Source organism: Lepisma saccharinum, chromosome 17, assembly GCF_977018435.1.
Source record: "Lepisma saccharinum chromosome 17, izLepSacc3.1, whole genome shotgun sequence".
In the NCBI taxonomy this organism is placed as follows: Eukaryota; Metazoa; Arthropoda; class Insecta; order Zygentoma; family Lepismatidae; genus Lepisma; species Lepisma saccharinum.
This window is the reverse complement of record NC_139245.1, coordinates 61,805,061-61,829,403: the sequence shown is the minus strand read 5'-3', so window position 1 is coordinate 61,829,403 and position 24,343 is coordinate 61,805,061. Positions and strand designations below refer to the sequence as shown.

At 38.8% G+C, this 24,343-nt stretch overlaps 1 protein-coding gene across 1 annotated transcript in view; it reads left to right on the top strand.

Annotated features, from left to right (window-relative positions):
- The window catches only part of LOC146001323 (uncharacterized), a 202,289-nt gene extending 189,989 nt beyond the window's left edge, over positions 1-12,300 (top strand). Inside the window, exon 3 of the mRNA XM_083138636.1 lies at positions 12,252-12,300. Coding sequence (XP_082994762.1) covers positions 12,252-12,273 — 22 coding nt within the window. The 3' untranslated portion in view covers positions 12,274-12,300. The remainder of the gene's footprint in view (positions 1-12,251) is intronic.
- The last annotated feature ends 12,043 nt before the right edge of the window (positions 12,301-24,343 follow it).

The following is a 24,343-nucleotide window of genomic DNA, read 5'->3' as shown; positions in this document are numbered from 1 at the left end:
TAACAATATGTCCAAACCATCTTAGCCTTCCCGCTTTTATAAATCTAACAATGTTTTGCTCTTCTAGTATGCTACTAATTTCTTCATTTGTTCGGATCCTCCACTCATTGTTTACTTGAACAGAACAATATATTTTCCGAATTATCTTCCTTTCAAATATACATAGCTTAAGTTTGTTTTCTTTGATGAGCGTCCATATTTTTGAACCATAGTTTTATATAATTTCACTTTAGATTTTCTACTTATTACCTTACTTTTCAATAGCTGCATGTTGGCATAACAAGCCTTATTGCCTGCTTCAATCCTCTCTCTGATAGCATTGGTTATGTTACTCTGGCTGTTGATCAAATCCAAGGTATTTGAACGTGCTCACTCAGTCAAGTATTTTACTACCTATTTCAAATATTTATCTCGTTTCTTCTGTGATTGTTTGAAGTCACAATGATGTACTTTTTTTGTGTATTTACTTGTAGTCCTAATTTGTTGGTTGTTTGTTCTAGATGATTAAATATTCTCTGAACTTCTTTCTGTTCTGGAGATTATTGCTACGTCGTCAGCATAAGCACAAATCTGACTGAAAAGATTGTCTCTCTTTTATCCACCTGATCTATTGACGTTTGTAAAGCCAATATAAATAATGTAGTGGATAGCCCATCTCCTTGTTTTACTCCTATTGTATACTGAAATACCTCCCCTTTTGTTGTCCTATTTTGACTTTTACCGTGGTTTGATCCAAAGTTATTGCTACTAACTTAATCAAATTTCTTGGAATTCAAACAGGTTTCAATGCCTGTAGAAGCTTTCTTCTGTTCACACTGTCAAATGCCTGTTTTCAATCAATAAATAGTATATGTAAATCTATTCCATGTTCGCAGTTTTTCTTAATTATTTGTTGCATAATAAATAATTGATGAGTGGTGCCCCAGTTTGTTCTGAATCTGCATTGGTATTCACCAATTATGCTCTCTGAATATTTCTTAAGTCTGTCATTAATAATTCTTGTAAAATTCTATATCCTATGTTGAATAGCATAATAACTCTGTAATTTCAACAGTCTGTTCCATCTCCTTCTTTGTGTATAGGGCAGAGTAGGTCAGTTCTCCATTCGGTGAGCATTTGTTCCTCCTCCCACATTTGCATTATCAATTTACATATTTCTTTTATCATTTCTGGACTTGCATACTTTAATAGCTCAGAGGAAATTCAGTCTTCTGTTTCTTGTTCCATATTTTCTGCTATCTCCTTTTCTTCTTCATCTCTCCGATTCAATTTTTCTTTAAAATGTTCTGTCCATCTGTGTAATAGCATATGCTTCTCTCGTATATAAATTTTGTTTGCTTGTCGTCTCATTTCTTCACAATTACTCCTTGCTTCCCTTTGTATCATTTTATTTCTAGCTTCATTTTTTTTATATTGCCTCTTGACATTCTTCGTCAAACCATTGTTGTTTTACTTTTTCCATCTCATAGGCTATTACTTCCCTCACCGCATCCTTAATTATTGTTTCTACTTCTTGCAATCTATTTTGAATCCCTATACTTTCTTCTTGTCCTTTGATTAGTTTACTCCTTATCGTTTTTCTATACGTTTCCTTTACCTCTTTCCTTTCTAATCTTTCTATATCCGATCTTTCTACCATTCCTTTTTTTCATGTGTTTTCTTGCATATCTTATCTCTCAATTTTGTCTTGACAAGGAAATGGTCAGTGTCAAATGTTGGTCCTCTACAACTCCGTATGTCTACGTATTATTGAAGGTGCATATCTACGATTAATTAGGGCATGATCTATCTCATTAGTTCTGCTGTCATCCAGTGAATTCCAATACCCAGATGTATTTCCTTATGGGGAAAATATGTGCTTTTCACAACCATTCTTCTTCCTATTGCAAACTGGATCAAAAATGTTCCATTCTCATTACTTTCTAGATGTAATGAATGCTTACCTGTGACTTTTGTGCATTAATCTTTGGTTCCTAATTTGGATATTGTTGACATCAATAATGTTTAATAACGAATTATTTTGGTGTGTTCGAAAGAAATTTTAATTTTATTCATGTTTTATGGGGGAATTTTAGGAAGTCTGAGACTCAGTGTCCTGCATGACACATGGTGTTTTTAATAACTTAGTATTAAAAAAACAATTCAAAGTTATTTTTGTAATCACTTAAAGTGTTGGAACATGATTTCATGAAATTTTAAAGAAAATGACTTTGAGGATGTTACACTTTTGCATGGTTTTTTGACCTTTGAAGCCCCACTGCACAGTTGAGGATACCATACCAGCTGGCAACATAGAAGATAGATTTTTTAATTTATTTTTACAAGTGAAAGGCTCCAAGACTGGCCACGTCAAGGTCACTACCACTCTTCACAATCCCTTCCTGTATCCCCCATCGTATTTCCAATGGGAAGGCGTTTTGGCTCTTGCAAGTGCCTATCATCAGGATCCAACAGTGTGACCAGCCTGTTTTTTTTCTCAACCCCTTCCCTCCTCTGCCTCTCTCGCTCTCGAGAATTGCATCTGCATATATTAAGGTAGATGTTTTTATCTTCGGCTCAGTGTAATGTCCGGGAGTATTCAGTCGATATTTGCTATTTTGAATTTCAATAAGTTTTAATGTGGATGTTCAAATGTCTCATCCAGAGTGTAAACAGCTGTCATTCTTTCTGCTACAGCTATTAGTTGCATAAACAAAGAAGAAATTTATATACTTTTTTTATTAAAGTCCACTTGTATGCAGACATGTTCATTTGGACTGGACCTACAGTTTAAAGTGCAATCGAACCACCATGTGCCTCCACCAAATATCAAACCCGGGACCCCTTCATTACAAGGCGATAACGTTACAAGACAAAGGAGAAATGTTACAGAGTTTTACAATAAGGTTTATTATGATTTCTTCAGTAAAAATACTAGGTGCTCAAAATATATGAAAGTCACGAACTCGGTGGCAGAGTGCATTAAGAGATATCCTTAAATTTCACCATGGTGTTCGAGTACCATCATGTGCATCATTGTTCTTTGAGGGGGTCCCATCATCAATTTCGTTGAATCAACTCTCATCAATATCATAGCAATAAGTCCAAAGTAGCACAAAAGTGACATTAAATATCAAAATTACAAATTCTACATAAAGAGTGAGACCTCCTTTTTTTAACAGAAAAATAACGTTTGATCTTACGGTGGGATTTGTTACCAGAAGAAACATCAGAAGTGATTTTTATATACACAGAGTTTCAGTAAAAACCCAATAAAGAAAAATTTGTTCCAAATCAAAACTATGCCACATGCATAGTCATTTCAATAATTATTTTCTCCTTGCCACACGAAAAACAACAAAGTGAAAAGCTGTGTCTTGGTGAAATAATTTTCGTGGCACCCGTTTGGCAGAAAAAGAAAACATTTGACCACACGCAGAATCGAACCTAGGATTTCAGCTTACGAAGCTGGTGTTTTACCGACATGGACACGAGCTGCTGTGCGAAAAAGCAAGCTATTAGGGAGATTTCTCCTAAAGATTGCACATTCACCTGTCCGGTTCCAAACTTTCAATGTCCCTTCTCTCTAATTACATTAAATTGAAAGCAATACGATTCATGGTATAGTGTCTCTAAGCAGTGCACACATTGCTCACAGACTACAAGTTAATGTTGTGTGTGTATATTAATGAAGACGATCAAAGAAGTGCTTTTGTGCAAGGTTAGCGTTTCCAACCCCTAATAACCTAAGTGCTCTAGCTTCTGTCAACATAGCAGATTCTGGTATTTGGCGACGAATCTTATAAGTCAATAGCACATACATCATTATATTTTTAAACTAACTATTTGACAAAGAAGAGTGACATTCCAGGAAAATATGAAGACATTCATTCAGCCTGTATTGATTTTGGGAGCTTTTTTATACTACTTTTGTGTTCAAATTACAAGCTAGAAAAGCAGTTGTTTGCATATGTAAGAGAAAGAAACGAAAGTAAGCCTGAAGTCACATCATTCGGGCCATGATAGATATTCTTATTGCCTTGGATTGTTTATTTTTTCCCATCCGCATATAGAACGTAAATTTCATTTATTTTTTGATAGCTTCCCTTTCCTTCCACTTTTAGTTAATAGCGACAAAAGATAAATGATGATATGGGAAAATTGATGAAGGGACACTCGCAAAGAACACCCACGCTCAGGTCGGAATTTGAACCCGGGCCTCTTGGTGAACGTCGACTTTGCTGTTACGTTAATCTAGGGAAAGAGGTAATGATACCACCATCCACTCCCCTCTGCTTTCAAATGAACATCAGCTTTTTGCAAGCGAAGGGATTGTGCCATTTATTTTATGGGATACTGATTATCTCGAACATATTTTCCTGATTTTTTCCCTGCCATTCCCTTGTAAAATTGGACACTACATTGAGTTAATAATTAAAATGCAAGGCTTTTCTGAAACAGTCATTTCGTTTCACTCAGCAAGTCAGAAAACTCCCTGCATCCGGTGAAGAACTTTAGTGGTAAGCAACACTGCAGAGTGCTGTTTTCTCGAACCTTTACTTCAGATGTACTGCCACACTCGATTGGCTCCGCAGCTGATCCTTAACTCAAATGAGTGTGCCAGTTGTTGTGAACAAAACTGTACATTTTAGGTGTTTTCTAAAAATCAAAGTGTAAAATGTACTATTCACTTTTCCTTCTTTGGTAGCAACAAATTGTGGTGGCAACTGTCTTTTATTTTTTCAAAGTACCCACATAGGACATTTTTTTTTCCGTTTTAGTTCCTCAACAACATCTAGGTGACTAAAGCAGTTGCCATGTAGTTGTTACAGCAGATGAAGGCTCAGCTAATATTTTAACCACAGCAATTGGCTTATTACTTTTTCAAGAAAGGTCCTTCAGTTTGCTTCCCAGGATTAACTTCAAAATTATAGGAATAAAACAGTAGCATGGCTAGGAAAACACATGTGTTATTATTAACACTGATATATTCTAACATTATTTATGTTATATGAATAAGATAATTTAATATACTGAATAGATATTGAAAATAATTACATTACACAAAGTTGTGAAATCCGGCACAATGTTCATGACAGATAACTTTCGTCACTACATTCACGCAAGAAGATTTAAAGCAAACTCACTGATGCATAATCAAACATCCTTAGATGAGAGTACTCAATAGCCCAATGGGAGCTGTCAAAGGGGGAGTTAAAATGTGAGAGTTGCAGCTGTTAGATCAGTGCACCCAGCCAAAGTAAATGATGTTCCACACACTTGGCCATACAAATGTGATCTGCATATCTTTCAGTGATATGTTGAAGAAATTCGATGAATATGTGTCAGTATCTATGTGACAAGCATTTGCCCAATTTATTGTATCTCAGAGAACTTTGACATTTATTTTGGCATGTGCACACAAGAAAGAAAAAAACAAGGAAATTTTAACAGTATTAAATCAAACACTTTTCCCAAACATAGAATTACTATCAGCAATGCAAACACTTTGACATATGGAATTTGTACCACAGTAAGGTCACTAATGCGAGAACAATCTAAATTATAACATATAATAAGTAATCCACAACACACACAACATATCACATGGAATTATTTTCCAGTAATTTATGGTTATTACAAGCATAAGAAAACAGTTTTTCGTAGTGACGTTTCAGGAAAACACACACTCCCTTCATCAGTTTTCAGTTTGTCTAAAGATACAGTTATAACAATGGTTAGAAACAAAAATAATCCGTTATATAGTGGATGTTGTCAATGTTACATTGTTGTATATAGCAACCTGTGAAAAGAAGCAATCTGTTTTATTTCTATTTCAGATAAAAAAAATGATCACATTATTTTTTATTTAAAATTATGAATCCCAAATATCATCAGATAATTCAAAGTCATCATTGTTTTCACAAAGTCTCATGACGGTTTCTGTTACATTAAATTTTAAAGATGGTGTCTTACTCCATTTGTGAAAAAGAAAACTCCATACTGGATCTATGTTACCATTTTCATTATTTAATTTATTCCAGTGTTCTGCAATGAACAAAGCTTCCCAGACATACAGACAACAATGAAAAACTGTTTTTTCATGCTTGTAATAACCGTAAACTACAGGAAAATAATTCTACAATGCAAGCAATGCACACATACAAGAAAAACTATATCACATGGAGTTGCCAAAGATATTATGACACATGATAAATAGTACCACATAATACAATTCACTATTTTGTTATGATGAGCCTCTGCGAACATAACAACAGAAAATGTTTATATATAAAACAAGATTCAAAGCAAAATTGTAAACTTTCTTGCAAGAGTATGGATTGTCGTTTTTAATGATGGGAGGGAAGGGGACTTGGAATCCATACTTCATTGTTTAATAGTTATTTGCATAAAACTCTGTGCCTCTTCCCATACATAAGAAGAAACTTTGAATACAACTAAACATTCAAGTTGAGAAAGTTTTTCATATAGAATGATGGAAGTCAGGGGTAGAACAACTTAAAATAATTCAGAAGCTAGCTCCTTTTTCTCAAGAGCTGAATTTTTTCAGGAGAGGGGGGGGGGGTACAGTTTAAGAAAGCCATGAATGCAACTAAGATAAAGCTACACATTTTGAAACATGATCTTAAAACATTTAATTATTAATTAATATGATATTTGATTGAAAATAATTAATTCTTTGGACAGAGTGGTTTTCCTAAAGAAGGTTCTACAAGTCAGAGCATGAATGACTATGCATAACAGTGCAAAAAATTATAATGGCATGTTTATTACTCTGATTTAAATTTGCACATGATGCAGGAAACACACAGACATTTAAAAAAAACACATACTGCACTCACTATTTTTTTAAAAAAAGAGTAATGGAAATTTCCATCAGCAAACTCAAAGTATTGTATACGTGGGCATACCCAAAAGAAACCGAACTATTTTTTTTGTGAATTTATTTATTCGCAATTTAAGTACAAACCTTCTATCCCCTTCAAAGTGCTCTCCACTTGCATTAAGACACTTGTCCAATCTTTGATTCCATTTTTCAAAACATTTTTTAAAGTCATCTTTTGTGATGTGTGACAACTCCTCCGTCGTTTTTCTTCACCTCAGCAACATCAGCAAAATGCTTTTCTTTCATGTCTCCTTTCATTCTAGGAAAGAGAAAAAAGTTGCATGGAGCAAGGTCGGGTAAGTATGTGGGTGAGAAACAGGGGTCATACCATTTCTGGGCAAGAAATGTGAGCCGGGGCATTGTCATGATGGAAAAACCAGTCACCCGACTGCCACAAATCGGGCCACTTCTGCTGCACACGGTTGCACAATCGTTTCAAAACTTCCAAGTAAAAAGCCTGGTTAACTGTCTGACCCTGCGGAACAAACTCTGAATGGACAACTCTCACATCGAAAAAAACAAAGCAGCACGAGCTTTCTTGAAGTCCTCCACTGGCTTGATTCTTGCTTCAATTTGGGATCGTAAGCATAGCACCACGTTTTGTCACCTGTGATAACTTTTGAAAAAAAGTTAGGATCATTTTGGGACTCTTCTTTCAAAGCACGGCATGCTTCCACGTGACCTTGTTTTTGTTCAGCAGTCGTTGCACGAATTTGGCAGCCACCCTTTTCATTCCCAAATCGTCTGTCAAAATTTGCTGCACTGAACTCCAAGTCACTCCCGACAGCTCCACAATTTGTTCAATGGTCCGTCGTCGATCTTCGTTGATGATTTCATGATTTTTTTTCACCATTGTCAAGTGTTCGGGCCGTGGAAGGACGACCAGAACGAGGTTTGTCATCAATTGACATTTCACCATTTTTGAAACGGGAAAACCACTCAAACACTTGAGTTTTCCCCATAGCATTGTCCTTGTACGTCGTTTTTAACATTTCAAGAGTTTCTGTTCCACTCTTTCCAAGCAAAAAGCAGAATTTCACTGCCGCATGCTGTTCCCGAAAATCAGTCATTGCAAAAACGAGGATCACACAAAACAGCTGTCACTCTAAACTCCGCCGAAACGTGTCCTGACCTGCTTCAGCGACGGCACTCAGCTTACGGACTTAGGAAGGTTCGCTCTATGCACTCCTAGCGGCAAAACGTGGTACTACAAAAGCTCTGCCCACCACAAAATTAGTTTGGTTTCTTTTGGGTACACCCATGTGTGTGTATATATATATATATATATATATATATATATATATATATATATATATATATATATATATATATATAAAAATCAAATAAGGTAAAAGGAAACACTCACCGGACAGTAGGAAAATTCAAAATTTTCGCTAATTTATAGCATCATCGGTGTGAGAAGAAACAGAAGACGGAACCGGAAGTTGGGGTCCTGCAGAGTTGCCAGGTCCCCATTGAAGAAGAAGCGGTGCGTAGAACGAAAAAAACACTGTTTCGTCACCAGGCTCGTCGTAAACTGTGAGTGGGGAGGATGAGTTGGGAGGGAGGGCGGGAGGGTGGTGGGTGAGGGTTGGGCATTACTGGGTGGCCTTGTTCTTGCCAGGTGGAGTGGTTGCACTCATGGCCGATATATAGGCCCTTTCCCATCTTTTGCGAACAGAGGTGTTGGCTGGTTGGGGTAGGAGGTGGATGATCGCTACCCGGAAGCAGTCGTTGAAACTGATGTTGTGGTGGTTGGTGTGGACGGCGACAGTGAAGTCCAGGTTGTGGGTGGAGGAGCGGTGGTTATTGATGCGGAGGTTGAGGGCCGTTGATGTTTCCCCCAGGTAAAAATCACCACAGATGTTGCAGGTGAGGATGTAGATAAGGTTTGAGGCATGGCAGGTCCCTTTGGGATGGAGGGTAAATTTGCCAGTGGCCGTGTGCACCTGGAGGGTGTGAGAAGTGATGAGGATGGGACAGGTCTTGCACCTGGGTCGGTTGCATTTATGGGCAGGGGGGTGTTGGATGTGTGGTGAAGGAGTGTTGTGGACCAGGATGTTTTGGAGGTTAGGGGGGCGTTTGAAAACCACCCTGGGTTTGTCGGGAAATATGTTTTTGGTTTCGGGATCACTGTGGAGGATTGGGAGAAGAGAGTGCAGTGTGTGCCTGATTTTGTTGAGGTGGGGATGATATTGGGTGATGAGTGCAGGTGGGTTGGTGGCAGCAGGTTTCTTGGTGGTAGTGGTATGGGAGGCAGCTCGTGATATTTGCTTGGTGACTAGGATGGAGGGATATCCACGGTTAACCAGGGCCTGGTGTAGGCGGAGGTTATAATTCTGGCGGGAGGTGGGTGAGGTGTTAAGGCGCTGTCCCCTGAGGGCCAGAGAGAATGGAATTGCTTTTTTGGTGTGGAACGGGTGGGAGCTGGAGAAGTGTAGGTATTGCATGTGGTTGGTGGGTTTTATGTGGATGGAGGTAGTCAGGTGTCCTCCCTCGATGTGCACGTCCACATCCAGGAAGGTGATCTGGTTGGGGGAGTGTGTCCAGGTGAATTTTAGGGAACGGAAGTGGTTGAGTTGGTCCAGGAAGGCTGACAAGGATGGTTCTCCATGTGTCCAGAGCATGAAGATGTCGTCGATGAAGCGGAGCCAGAGGAGGGGTTGGAGGGGTTGGGTAGCCAAAAACTCTTGCTCAAGTTGGCCCATGAAGAGGTTTGCATAGGATGGGGCCATTCTGGTACCCATGGCTGTACCTCGGATCTGTAGGAAATTTTGGTTTTCAAAGGTGAAGTTGTTACAAGTGAGGACAAGGTGGGCTAGGTGGGTCAGGAAGTTGGTGCTGGGGTTGTGAGGTTTGGGTCTGCTATTGAGATAGAATTCTATTGAGCGGAGGCCATGGGAGTGAGGTATGTTGGTGTAGAGGGAAGTGACATCAATGGTGGCAAGGATGGTATTTGGGGGCAATGGTGGGAGGGTGCTGATTTTCTGGAGGAAGTGGTTGGTGTCACGGAGGTAGGAGGGCAGAGCTTTCACAAGAGGCTGGAGATGGGAGTCAACAAAGGCTGAGATTCGTTCTGTAGGTGAGTTATAGCTGGACACAATGGGTCTGCCAGGGTTGCCAGGTTTGTGGATTTTGGGCAATAGATAGAAGGTGGGGGTGCGGGGATTGTCGGGTATTAACATGGCGGTGGTACGCCATGTTAATACCCGACAATCCCCGCACCCCCACCTTCTATCTATTGCCCAAAATCCACAAACCTGGCAACCCTGGCAGACCCATTGTGTCCAGCTATAACTCACCTACAGAACGAATCTCAGCCTTTGTTGACTCCCATCTCCAGCCTCTTGTGAAAGCTCTGCCCTCCTACCTCCGTGACACCAACCACTTCCTCCAGAAAATCAGCACCCTCCCACCATTGCCCCCAAATACCATCCTTGCCACCATTGATGTCACTTCCCTCTACACCAACATACCTCACTCCCATGGCCTCCGCTCAATAGAATTCTATCTCAATAGCAGACCCAAACCTCACAACCCCAGCACCAACTTCCTGACCCACCTAGCCCACCTTGTCCTCACTTGTAACAACTTCACCTTTGAAAACCAAAATTTCCTACAGATCCGAGGTACAGCCATGGGTACCAGAATGGCCCCATCCTATGCAAACCTCTTCATGGGCCAACTTGAGCAAGAGTTTTTGGCTACCCAACCCCTCCAACCCCTCCTCTGGCTCCGCTTCATCGACGACATCTTCATGCTCTGGACACATGGAGAACCATCCTTGTCAGCCTTCCTGGACCAACTCAACCACTTCCGTTCCCTAAAATTCACCTGGACACACTCCCCCAACCAGATCACCTTCCTGGATGTGGACGTGCACATCGAGGGAGGACACCTGACTACCTCCATCCACATAAAACCCACCAACCACATGCAATACCTACACTTCTCCAGCTCCCACCCGTTCCACACCAAAAAAGCAATTCCATTCTCTCTGGCCCTCAGGGGACAGCGCCTTAACACCTCACCCACCTCCCGCCAGAATTATAACCTCCGCCTACACCAGGCCCTGGTTAACCGTGGATATCCCTCCATCCTAGTCACCAAGCAAATATCACGAGCTGCCTCCCATACCACTACCACCAAGAAACCTGCTGCCACCAACCCACCTGCACTCATCACCCAATATCATCCCCACCTCAACAAAATCAGGCACACACTGCACTCTCTTCTCCCAATCCTCCACAGTGATCCCGAAACCAAAAACATATTTCCCGACAAACCCAGGGTGGTTTTCAAACGCCCCCCTAACCTCCAAAACATCCTGGTCCACAACACTCCTTCACCACACATCCAACACCCCCCTGCCCATAAATGCAACCGACCCAGGTGCAAGACCTGTCCCATCCTCATCACTTCTCACACCCTCCAGGTGCACACGGCCACTGGCAAATTTACCCTCCATCCCAAAGGGACCTGCCATGCCTCAAACCTTATCTACATCCTCACCTGCAACATCTGTGGTGATTTTTACCTGGGGGAAACATCAACGGCCCTCAACCTCCGCATCAATAACCACCGCTCCTCCACCCACAACCTGGACTTCACTGTCGCCGTCCACACCAACCACCACAACATCAGTTTCAACGACTGCTTCCGGGTAGCGATCATCCACCTCCTACCCCAACCAGCCAACACCTCTGTTCGCAAAAGATGGGAAAGGGCCTATATATCGGCCATGAGTGCAACCACTCCACCTGGCCTGAACAAGGCCACCCAGTAATGCCCAACCCTCACCCACCACCCTCCCGCCCTCCCTCCCAACTCATCCTCCCCACTCACAGTTTACGACGAGCCTGGTGACGAAACAGTGTTTTTTTCGTTCTACGCACCGCTTCTTCTTCAATGGGGACCTGGCAACTCTGCAGGACCCCAACTTCCGGTTCCGTCTTCTGTTTCTTCTCACACCGATGATGCTATAAATTAGCGAAAATTTTGAATTTTCCTACTGTCCGGTGAGTGTTTCCTTTTACCTTATTTGATTTTTACTTAGCCCTTTTGGCCCTCCTTGCTTTTATCCATTATATATATATATATATATATATCTATATATATATCTATATATATTAGGCTGGGTTGAATTTTTGTGGGATAACCAAACATGGTCAAATTGGTGCTCCTTGGCTTCCTTGTAGTGGGACAAAAAATAATTTTGCATTTAAGTAATGTCTAGAGGACCCAACTTTAGTTTTTTTAGTTCTTTCAGGTTTTTTCACTATTTGTTAAGTTATGAATTGTCTAAGTTTTGTTCTTTGTAATTTGGTTTCAATACTGATTGAGAGCTATTTCTATCTCATTCCAGATCCAGACTATTAGAGGCTTGAGATAGACCTGTGGAGTGCAGTGTATGTTACCATTATTGCAAGACTTATCATGGCATGTGCAACAAGCCAAAAAGATAGGCATGCAATATTCGGTTATCCACAGCCACTTGTCGAAAATCAGCTACCACTGGCTGAGGATGTTTTAGAGGCTACAAGCTCCATCATGTGGCCAACAAAGTTGCCAGTGTTAATTAACTAACAAAGATAGTGGCAACAGAACTTAAAGACATATACAATAAAGCAGGCATTCCAACAACAGAATTTGAAAGTGTTATAGTGAAAGTGAAGAGACTAATAGTGAATGTGAATGATTTGATGAAATATTCAAAAAATAAACAATCCTCTGTAACCTATCAAGAGAAAATAAAATCATTTTCTCATCTCTTTGACATTAGTGCATGCAAGTGTGTCCATGATGATGTAGTTGAACGTAATCAGTAGGGATACAAATTTATGGTAAATAAAAACTGAGGAGAGCGGTAAATAAAATGTTAGATCAGCGGTATATACCAGCGGTGAAAAAAAAAACAGACTAATCTTATCGCTGCTACAGCTAGCAAGTTCAATGAAACTGGGAGTAGACATTCGGGGGAAGAAAGGAATGCAGCTTGACAGGGAGTGAAGTTTTCGAACTGAGATTATGTGTATGGGAAATCCCAATTTGCAGCATCTTCCTGATGTGATGGAAGATAAAACGTTCTTCAGCTGCAAGTGGTAGGAAACTTTAGGCAAACGTTTCATTACAAATTGACAGTTTGCGCGCACAACCTCGATTGCAGGTTTTTGCGTGTTATCTACTTAATTTGATGATATTTCATGGTTATTTCGCGGGAAAGCACACATTTTGCATTACTTCGCGAATAAAACTCATGCATATTTCATCATTGGGGGGTGTAGTTACGTCCAGAATGTTCAAATTGCATCTTTTTTTCACATTTCGCGATTTCGCGCATTGCGAAAATTCAATGTCCCTAGTAATCAGTGTCAATGTCCCAATGAAAAACAAATCCCTGCATTGGAATGTGAATTCTGGCTTGATCAAAACACATCAAGATGCATGGTAATAGGCGAAGTGCACAAGGAATGAACAGAAAAAACCACGAAACTTCAGGAAAGGAAAAGGTTGATATTTGAAAATAAGACGAGGCACAAAGATACGCAGAAATGTGTCAGTTCAATTGATTTATCAAGCAGTGAGAGTGATGTGCTAGAAGGCACATTCTCCTTAGAATCAGAAGAAATAGAAGAATGCCACCCTCAAAATAGAAACCAGTATCCTGAGTTGTGTAAAGCATTGGACAGGACAAATGTGAGCAATAGAGATGCATATCTCATAGTTAATGCTGCCCTCAAGGACCTCGGACTTCTGTCACCAATAAACACTGTTGATCCAAGTAATTTACAATGCTAAAGAAAATACTGGAGAGACAAACAGTCAAGAGGAGAATTTGCTGCAACATACAGGTATAGTCTGCATGGGTTTCGATGGAAAAATAGACGAAACACTCGTTGATACTGGAAGTGTGCATAGGAAAGTTAGAGAAGAACATTATGTGCTAGTGTCATTTCCAGATGCATGTTTCATCGATCACGTTAGTCTTAAATCAGGAAAATCTCGAGATGTATTTAATGAAATTCAGGATATTATTGAACATGCAAGATCTACAGAGACTTTAAGAGCAGTGATTTGTGATGAAACTCCTGTAAATACGGGTCCTACAAATGGAATAATCATAATGCTGGCATTACATCTTAAAAAACAACTTCAATGGCTCATATGCATGTTACATGGTAATGAACTGCCACTCAGGACGTTATTTAGTGTGGTTGATGGGAGGACGACTGGCCCATCGTCACATGAAGGACCTATAACCAAACTGCTGTTCTTTGATACTCAAACCAAACTACTTTGAACCAATCTCAGGCTCTGTGGTTGATGTTCCTAACACAGTTACGAAAGATCTAAGTTCTGACCAGCTGTATTTACTAAGAATATGCTTATTGATTCAGCAAGGGGCACAAAATGCACATCATAATAATCTGCAGTACTTGAAAACTGCACAGCCAGGTGCCTTAAGCCATGCAAGGTTTGTCATTAAAGCTAACAGACTGCTTCCATTGTACATTTCAGCAGAATCTGATGACCTGAAACATTTGGTACGATTCGTACTGAACTTCTATTCTCCCATATGGTTCTATATCTGCTTTGATCCCTTCTGTCAAGATGGTGCAAAGAATTTTCACTTTATGGTATCACAGTATCAAGAACTTCTTCCTGAGGATCAGATCATTTCTCCAGTACTCCTAAATAACTCCTATACTCCTATATTTGTCATCCAGAAAACTTGTTGCTATAGTGCAGGAGGCCTTAGAAAGAGCTAACAGCAGATGTCGCTCGCACACTATTGTCGATACTCTGGCGTCGTCTGCTCCTCAGTCGAACAAACAGGCCGAGGTAGCAAGAGGCAGAGGTCACTCACCCTTCCAGAAGGGTGCAGCGAGCTAGCTGTGGCAACCGGGCTCACTCATTTGCGGACCTGATTGTTTCTCGCACACACACCCCAATATTGTTGTCTGCTGGAAGCCCGCGAAGCGATCTTTTTAAGGCCTTCTGCACTATAGCTGGTGTTGCAGATGAACATGAAAGGATAAGAACATTTTCATGTCAACAAATTCTTCAAGCAAGAAAGAAGAATTCCATCAATGTGCAAGTCTGCTGCTTTGATAAAAAGCAGGTAAAAATCAATCTCAATGCTACTTCCTACATGGAACTAATAGACTGGGAGAGTACTCCTATCACCCCCCCCCCCACACACACACTTCTACTTGAAGATATTAGTGATGATATTTTGGCTAGTAATCAACAAATTCTCCTGCCAAAGTATCCGTGTCATTCAGTCGATGTTGAAAGAAATGTCAAAGATGTCTCCGTTGTTTGTAGTAGGGTCTTTGGTCATACTTCTCGACATGGTGCAATAATACAAACCAAACATTCTCAAACAGAAATACCTTCAATACAGACAACATCTGATTTTCTATGAGATTTTGTACCAAGTCAGTTGCTTAGCATGTAGGAATGTGAGAATATTTACTCTATATCTGGCTGTCATTTAAAAAAATTAAAAAATTAAGGTAAATTTGTGGTATGAAAATAAATCTGAAATAAATAACTTCCAACACATTTCACTTTGTATCTGTAGAGAACTTCGATCCAAAGTTGTTTCCAGCCTGTACTACTGTACTACTGCAATAAACAGTTCAGAATGTGTATACAATACGTACTTTATATCTGTCTGTAAGTGAAAAATATCAAAAAAATTAAGGTAATTTCGGGTATGAAAACAAAACTTGAAGAACTTACTTTTAACACATTTCAGTTTGTATCTGAAGAGCATCAATTTACAGTTGTTTCAAATCTTCACTACAACTTTTGTATGTTTTCAACCCACCCTAATATATATATATATATATATATAGAATTGGATTTGAAAATTCAGGCGCAAGGTGAAAATTTTCACATTGTTCACATCTGCAGACTCTACTTTAACATTATCACTCTCATCACTTTTGAATGCAACACTAAACTGTCCAAATTCTCTAGTATCCAAATATTTACTATCCTCAGGCAAAAATTCACTCATCCCAGCACCAGAGTGCAGATATACATGAGAGTAGCTACCACCATCATCCCCTGAGTTATCGACTTTCATTTGTTCAGATTTATTAACTGATGATAATGATGGCTGCCAAATGTTTTCATTTGACTCTTTATGAAGAGGAATATCTTGGGATTCCATCTTTATTGAGCATGTCATGAGGTCAGGCTCTGCCTTCAGTACGTTGGACAAAGAGTGATCATGAAACTCCATCTGTGATGATGAGGGTGAGGCACTTGAAATCTGAAAATATATTTTACAAAGAAACTTCAGATGGCGTTCAAATTGAAGACAAAATAGAGAGTAACACACAAACTATTGAAAGAGAAATTGTTAACGGTTGATTAAATACAGGATTTTAGAATAATGCTCAACATTCATGGATTGCCAAGACTACTTCAATATTATTTTTAACTTTTGATTTCACAGAAGAATGGAAAATAAAACGATCTGAAATTAAATGGTGACCTGACACACTATTCTTAAGCTTCCAATCGAAACCTAAAGAATATAAAAATAACTAGAAGCAAATAATGTTTCCAATCAGTTCGATTGTTGTTCAATTACCTTTTCAATCTGTGGTTTGTAAATAGCTATTCCAAAAATTTACACATCAATTTTGGTTTGTACATGGGTTGTTCAATAAATATTAGCCTCAAAATGTTTCAAAGACATAGTATTTTTTTGTGACGCATTTTGCATATCTGTGTACTATATAAGGAAATTGAATCCCTGTGCATCATCTAGATTTTCTCTTGGACGGCTTAATGTACAGGAAAGCAATACAATGGAAAAAGATAATGTCAGAGTTGTTCCTGAATGAGAATTCTCCAAAATAAATTGGCAAGGAGATGTTTGTTACGTAAAAAGATAACGTCCCATCCTATGGCATTGTGAAATTCAAGCGCAATATAGTTTAGATGTGGTCAGATCCTGGTTGAGTCGGAGCACATTCCAGGTTATTCTTACAGTCATTGATTGGTTGATTGATTGAGTTGGTGTTTTAAGTCCACTTTATACACCATAAGGCTAATCATACCGTTTAAAGTGGGATCCGACCACTAGGTGGCTCCACCGGGTATTGAACCCTGGACCCCTTGAGTACAAGGCGATGATGCTACAACTAGGCAATCAGGGAGGCCCTCTTTCTTTCTTTCAGTCATTGATGGCAGACAATATAAAGATGAAGTCTTTATCATGGAAAGTTACAGAATACCTGTACATCAGTTGCTTAAGAGGGAGCGAAAATTAATGTGTGCTCAGTGGAATGAATCATTTATGATTATTTCCATTTACAGAAATAGAGTTCCAGAAGAATTCCCAGATTAGTGACAGTTCTCCGGCAACCTGTTAAACAAATCACAAGATCTGTATCCTTGTTCAAAAATTGAGGACCTCTATGAGAAACAGGCCCAAATCTAAAATTTCTAATTTTACAGGAGAGACAAAAAATATTATAATGAACTTATTGAGTATCATTCTTTAATTTCAAGTAATACAATGCATTTCCAACATTTTGCATGAAAATAATACAGTTTTTAATAAAATATTAATTTAAGAGTTACAGTTACATTACAGGTCCCTTTTCCATGGAGTCATTAATATATTATGATTAAATAATATATTTGCTTGCTATTGGTCAGATCGGCAAACAAAAAATACCACATAGTGCACAAAACCAACTGTTTTCAACATGACTTGATGGTTTGTTTCATCTAAATTTGGTTTCGGTGTAAAAAAAAATTGCGAAGCAACCCATGTTTTTGGCCAGTTGAACAAAGAGAAATGATTTCTTTTTTCTTGGCAACCTGTAACAATTACCCTGGGTCGATTCAGGTCGCTTTCGGGATGGATACCTTTTAGATCGCTGCCATTTTCAACTTCCCCCCCCCCCCACCCATTCCAGAGATACACTTCCGGAAGAGCCATTTCTGGCGTGGCCCTGGTGCCATAACCTTAGCTCAATCTACGAAACCTTTCACCTTAGTTTAAAATCTTGGACCAAAGTTTCTCCCTTGGTTGCATTGTTGTGAAGTCTTAAATATGTTCGTACAAGTAACAAATGTGTCCATGGACACAGGACCTTTTCGATGGAATCATTTATCAGGGAATCAACTTTGAGCAGAGGGAGAACTTTAGGCTACAGGCAAAACAGAAAAAGTTGTTGTTCAATCATAAAACTAAAAATTTTGTATTTAACTTAGTTTCGTCATCTGCCCCAGCACATTACGAGTAATTTAGGAAAAAATTGGACTTCGACCCATTCTTCCATAGAGGAGATAATTTTTCTTTCATCTAAGTATTATCATGGTCTGCCCCTGGTGTGGTTGCTCAACCTAAGATGTTACGTGAAAATCCTACCTCACAGTTTCCTTATCCTAAAAAGTTCAAAGTTCAGAACCTTCCATCCCTGATTGACTTTCACCCAACTACCATGCAGTATCGCAGGGTGCTATGCCTGAGGTTAGTAGTCACCTTTGCATGAACCAAAAATAAAAAAAAATTGCTTACTTTAAAAAAAATAATTGTAGAACTGAACAATGAAAAGAAAATAAAGATATTTAAAATTTGACTCTCTTTCTTGGGCACCCTATACAGAATTGGTTATAGGTCCATCTTTCCCGCAAGTATTATAGATCAGCAGGCAGTCAATATCGAGTCGCAAGGTCAAAACATTCAACTAAGATTGGTAAATATTCTCCGCATCATATTTTCTCTCTAGTTTTTCATAATTGCTGAGACATACAATTTATCTCTAATTACATGCTGAAAAGGAATTCAACGACTACTGTCATGCTACAAATTAATCAAATAACCAGTATTCACCATCCCGTGTGTCACGATGTGTACTATCTCAACATGCACTGTGAAATCTTCCCCTTCTGGAAGGAAATGCAAGATTAGTACAAGATTAAATTCAAATATTGTATGGACAAGTCAGACATTAATCTCAAAGAATCACAGTTAACATTACTGGCATTTATTCAGGAAAAACGAATTGCATATGACACACATTAGATCATTAGATCTGACAGACCAATCAAAATGGTCCGTACCTTTGATAATGTAATTCGCCTTGTATTACATAACATGTAAAGAAATGGCCATAAGTAAAATCAAACTTTCAAGGAACATCCATATAAAGATCTGCACAGTTAAGGTTTCAAATGTTCCTACAAATAAATGAACAATTTCCACTTTATTCTTGAAGTCACCCTATGTGACCTATAAGTAGACTGTATAGTCCAGCACAGATATTTCTGCCGTGCGATGCACGACAGAACTAAAGAAGCAGTGTTGCTAATGGAGCAGATAGAAAAATCGCTGGAGTGCGCCGATGCACAGCTGTTACGTACAACAAGGAAATTAGAGAATTCAAATCTATCTAACGTTGAGTTTTAAATGTAATGCATTATACCAGGACTAGGATTAATATGTACTAACAAGTGGCTTTGTATGTAGCTACATACATATGGACTAAAAATTCGCAAAATATGAACTAACACATACATAAAATTACCAAAAATGCTGCAAAGAAGACTTCTTCATACGATTCCTTATTGAGTGATTTCAAACAAAATAAAAAATATATTATTTTTCATTGCATTAATGCACTGGAGGCATTCTAACTGTTCACTCCCAAAACCCGTATACACTGGTATGGAACTGCAACGGCAGATAACAACATGCCAACGTGTTAAACCGCGACAATTGGACCACAACACTCCTCCTCAAGCAGTATTATTATTTCCTCTCTGTGACCGGCGAAAGTCGGTTACCTTTGTTCTACATTTACAAACGATGCCGGCTTCCACAACAATAACAAGTACATATACTGCCACTAGACGAAAAGCTGCGCGGCTTTTTCTTTTGCTATGAACCAGGGCTGGCACTAGTCATTTTGCCTCCCTGGGCAGTGGCGGCAGATGCCGCTCCATTTCGAACCCTCCCCCCCTGTTACGCAGCAACGGGAAATTGAAAATCAATATATTCCTAAGTAAAACATCAAAATATAAAATAAATAATGAGACTTCTTATGCTATTTCAATACTATTAAGTGCAAAAGAATATCTACATTCGTTCCGAAACTTCTTTGGTATTGATAGCCAGCTGGTGCCTGAAATCACGTCGGCAGCTGAGCGCCTGGCCCAATGACGAATGGCTTTGAGAAGGGATAGGGAGCGAGGGCAAAGCTATGTTGCCACTGTAAAATAAACATACCGTGTGCTTATATCTCATCGAAGTTGGTGTTGTGTTTCGTATGAGTAAAAGTGTGTTTGTGCTTTCCTGAGCATTTTCATTCATTCGATCATGTCAGGAAGAGAAAGTGGATGGAAAGAACAAAGTTGTCGGAGGGCACGACTAAATAGTTAAGCATGGGAATTTGTATACTCGTTGCACGAATTCTTCGAGAAAGAAAAGGAAAATGGTACACTTCTGTTTCCTGTGTCACAGATGATTCGCAGGACTGCAGCAGCATAAAAAATCAGTAAGAATACAGTAGTCACTATAGGAAAAGAGAAATTTCATTTAGAAGAAGGAGTTGAGGCTGGGCCATCAAAATTACGAACACCAGGAAAGAAACGTCTTGGGGGGAAAAACATGTGACAGAATTGGACGATTTTTAGAGAGATGCTATTCGTAGTCACATTCATTGTTATTATAGTAGAAAGGAGCATCCAACAGTTGCAAAACTGCTAATATCACTGCAGCAAGTCGATCATTTTAAAGGAAGCAAATTTTATCTTCGTAAAGTGTTGAAAGATTTGGGATTTCCTTACAGTCATATGAATGGCCACAAAGTTTTAATGGAATAAAACAATATTGTTGCTTGGAGGTGCAGATTTTTGAGGAGTTTAAGTGGTGTGAATTTTGATAATATTGTATGCCTCGACCCATGGGTGAACGCGGGCCACACTTTTCTTAAAAAGGATGGACTGATGATACAGTACAAGGGGCAATGGCAGTGCCAGTTGGAAAAGGTAGCAGACTGATTGAGCTACATGCTGGCACATCGAAGGGTTTCATACCAAATTGCCTGCGAATGTTTGGGTCAAACAAAACCCACAATTATCATGAAGAAATGAATCACGGCAAATTCAAACATTTGTTTTCTTGAAAATTCATTGTTACAGAATCTTTCAGAACCATCCTTGATTGTTATGGGCAATGCCCCTTACCATTCAGTAATTGAAGATAAGATACACAGACTACAGCTTCCAGAAAATCCGAAATAATTTTGTGGTGGAACAGACATAACATTCCCATTCATGTCGACATAAAAAAAGCAGAATTACTGGAACTTGTGGCAAGGCACAAACCTCAATTTCCAAAGTACGTTATTGATGAAATTGCCAGAATGCGAGTCCATACAGTTAGTTATAAGACTATCACCTTACCACTGCCATTTCAATGCAATTGAAAGCATCTGGGCACAAATGAAGATACATGTTGCGGAAAAAAAATTATCATTTACAATCATGGAAGTACAAAAAGTTTTGTTAGAAGCCGTGAAACAAATTACAGCTGACAATTGGAAGAAAACTGTGGAGCACACAGAAAAAATCATTAAAGAGGCAACGATAAATGAAGAAATCAATGAAGCAAACATTGAAGAATCTATAATTTCACTTCATAATTCGAGTAATACCCTAGTGATGACTTAGTTCATATGAAGGAAGATCCGTTAACAATAGTTTTGACTGTGAAAGTGACAACGACATCAGTGGAGTTTTCAGCCTGTAAAGAGGATTACGAGCTTGGGGGACAACTAACGTGTAAGTAGATATTATAAATATTGTCTTATAGCTTTATGTATTATGTACATTATGTATTTATGTATGCTTGTACCGCAGCACGTGATCGCAAACTGTCAATATCAAAGAAGTTTCTCCCGGACTGCAGAAGTTGTAAAAAGGTTTTAAAAAAAGTATAAAGTTAATTAAGTTACTAACCCCCTTAACAACTTTTCTTAAAAATCTATTTTGAATCAATACATTAGTATAACCTCAATTTAACAGAGTAACAGAGCAAAACCAAGTGATCTGTATCCCCCATTCCTGAATTGATGTAACAGGGGATACATATATTGTAAGATAGAATACAGCATCTTGATTAAATGAATTTATATAACAGAAAACTAATGGTGGTAAATATGCAATATCGCCCGAACGGATTTCTTCATATTTACAGGAGAAACTACTTACTGAAATCAGTTTCTGTAGCATTGTCGAAGTTCTTCAAGATATTTTCTTTCGCGGAAACTGAAAACTTCACCATAGAATGCTGCAGAACAAGAAATAATCACTATTTATGTATGGAACTTGCATTTTCTGACATTATGCCCTTGTTTCCATTATGTACCTGCAGGTGGCGCAAGCGTCGAAAGTCACGTGGTCTCGCCAGTGTTTCCAAACGTGCCTTTTTCTTAGGATATTTTTTTTTTATTTTTTTTTTAAACTATGATTACCTAACCCAACCCAGCCTAACCTAACCTTGCAGGAAATGGTCCGTGGGTCTGTCATGAATATTTTTGGGGCTATCGTGAATGATTTTTGGGGCTATCATGAATTGTTTTTTGGGGCTATCCGTCAATGGTTTGTGATGACATAATGAACACGAAAGTAGGTATTTTTCAGTGAAGATTGAAACACTGCATACCCACTCCAAATCAACAAAACACAAGCATGGCGTGTGATGATCCATGACGAGTGCACGGCATATTGTCTGTTACCCAAGCAGAATAAGGAATACAAATAATGACTCATAATATGAAAAGTTGACACTATTTTATGGAAAAGGCATAACTTCACCTTAAAGAATCTTCTGCAATGCAGAATAGGTAAGTATCAATACTAAAATTAATGAAATAAATGAGTGAGAGTTGTTCGGGCAATATCGCATATTTACCCTGATGGTTACATCCAACATACAGAAGTAAGATCACTGTCTTTCCATCAGACTATTGAAATTATTATTACTCTATTCCGTAATACATGTTATACCTGCCGCAAAATTAGTTTGGTATTGACACTTGGGAAGCACGTGGAGAATGCGGGTCTAAGTTACTGCGGGAGGGTGGGTTGCTGGCATGCGAGCCAATCAAAATCGTCCCAGTGCTTCACTCAAGCCCTGGTTACCTAGCAACAGAAAACGTTTATCTCGGTGTTGCCGCTTATCGGGCGATTCTTCCTGCGACAAGTTTTCATGTTGTTGGGAGAGGACGTGTTGTTTGTTTGGTGTTTATTGAATTTAGAGTATTCTTTGTTGTATAGAGCGTGTTGTTTTAGTGTGTTATTTTTTTGTACGTAATTTTCTGTATTCTGCTCGAGTATGTCGTGTGAAGAATGTCAAGCACAGGAGGCAATACTCGAGAAATTCCTCTCAAAGGCCAAACGCGGGGAATCGTTTGTTTTCCTCAAAAAACAATAACACATTTCATCATTGTTGTTCCTTTTCATAACACGTTTTCCTCAACAGCGTCAGACGGCTGCAATGCGTACCGTACCGCACAGTATGGCAACACCATGACACGTGTTCCTTCAGCTTTCAATACCAAACTAATTTTGCGGCAGGTTTAACATCACTTACAATTGCTAAATTGACCGTTAAATATTTCCTTGGAACGTCTCTTTGTGGTCCTTCCAATTCAGAAATTTACGAACTTGCCTTCTTTTGTATGATCGCATCTCCATAAAGCTCAGTAATTTTCCTCGCTTTTTGATAAGTTGCCTTCATAATAATTTAATTCCTTTTTCAGATGTATATTCATTTTTCACTGTATATACATCGGTCAGTTCATTTGAAAGTCGTGTCTCGAATCAAAAGTGACAAACTTTTGGTTCTTGCTATAGGAAATATATGCAGATCCCTACTAATGTGCAGCGTTGCCAACCCCTCAGCTACGAAAAGTGCTGTTCGAACTGTGAAATTATGCTAGAATGCCACCCAATTGTGCTAGGGCACTATTATTATTACTATTATTATTAACAATATACTTTATTACTATTTTCAGATGTTATATTTTATCCCACCCTATGATCTATTTATTTTAAATCGCTTTTTGCCTTAGGGTCTCTGGGAGTAAGTACGACAATGAGGGTGAATGAAGAACTGATGAAATGGTCTATGGACTATGGGATGGATAAAACATAACAGGGTGGCTACAAACACGCAGAAATGAAATTCCCTGACTTTTCCAGGTTTTCCAGGACAAAATTTCTATTTTTCCCTGACAATTACAAACTAAACAAAATCGATGTTTTTGCAAATGGAAATAATAAACTCATACAGATCCACATATGGTTTTGTTAAGTACCAATATTATCTTCTATGAAATTGACTTAATTTCTCTATTCTCTATGATTTGAATTCAAACTGCAAAATGGTGAATTTGGAAAATTATTACAATTCAC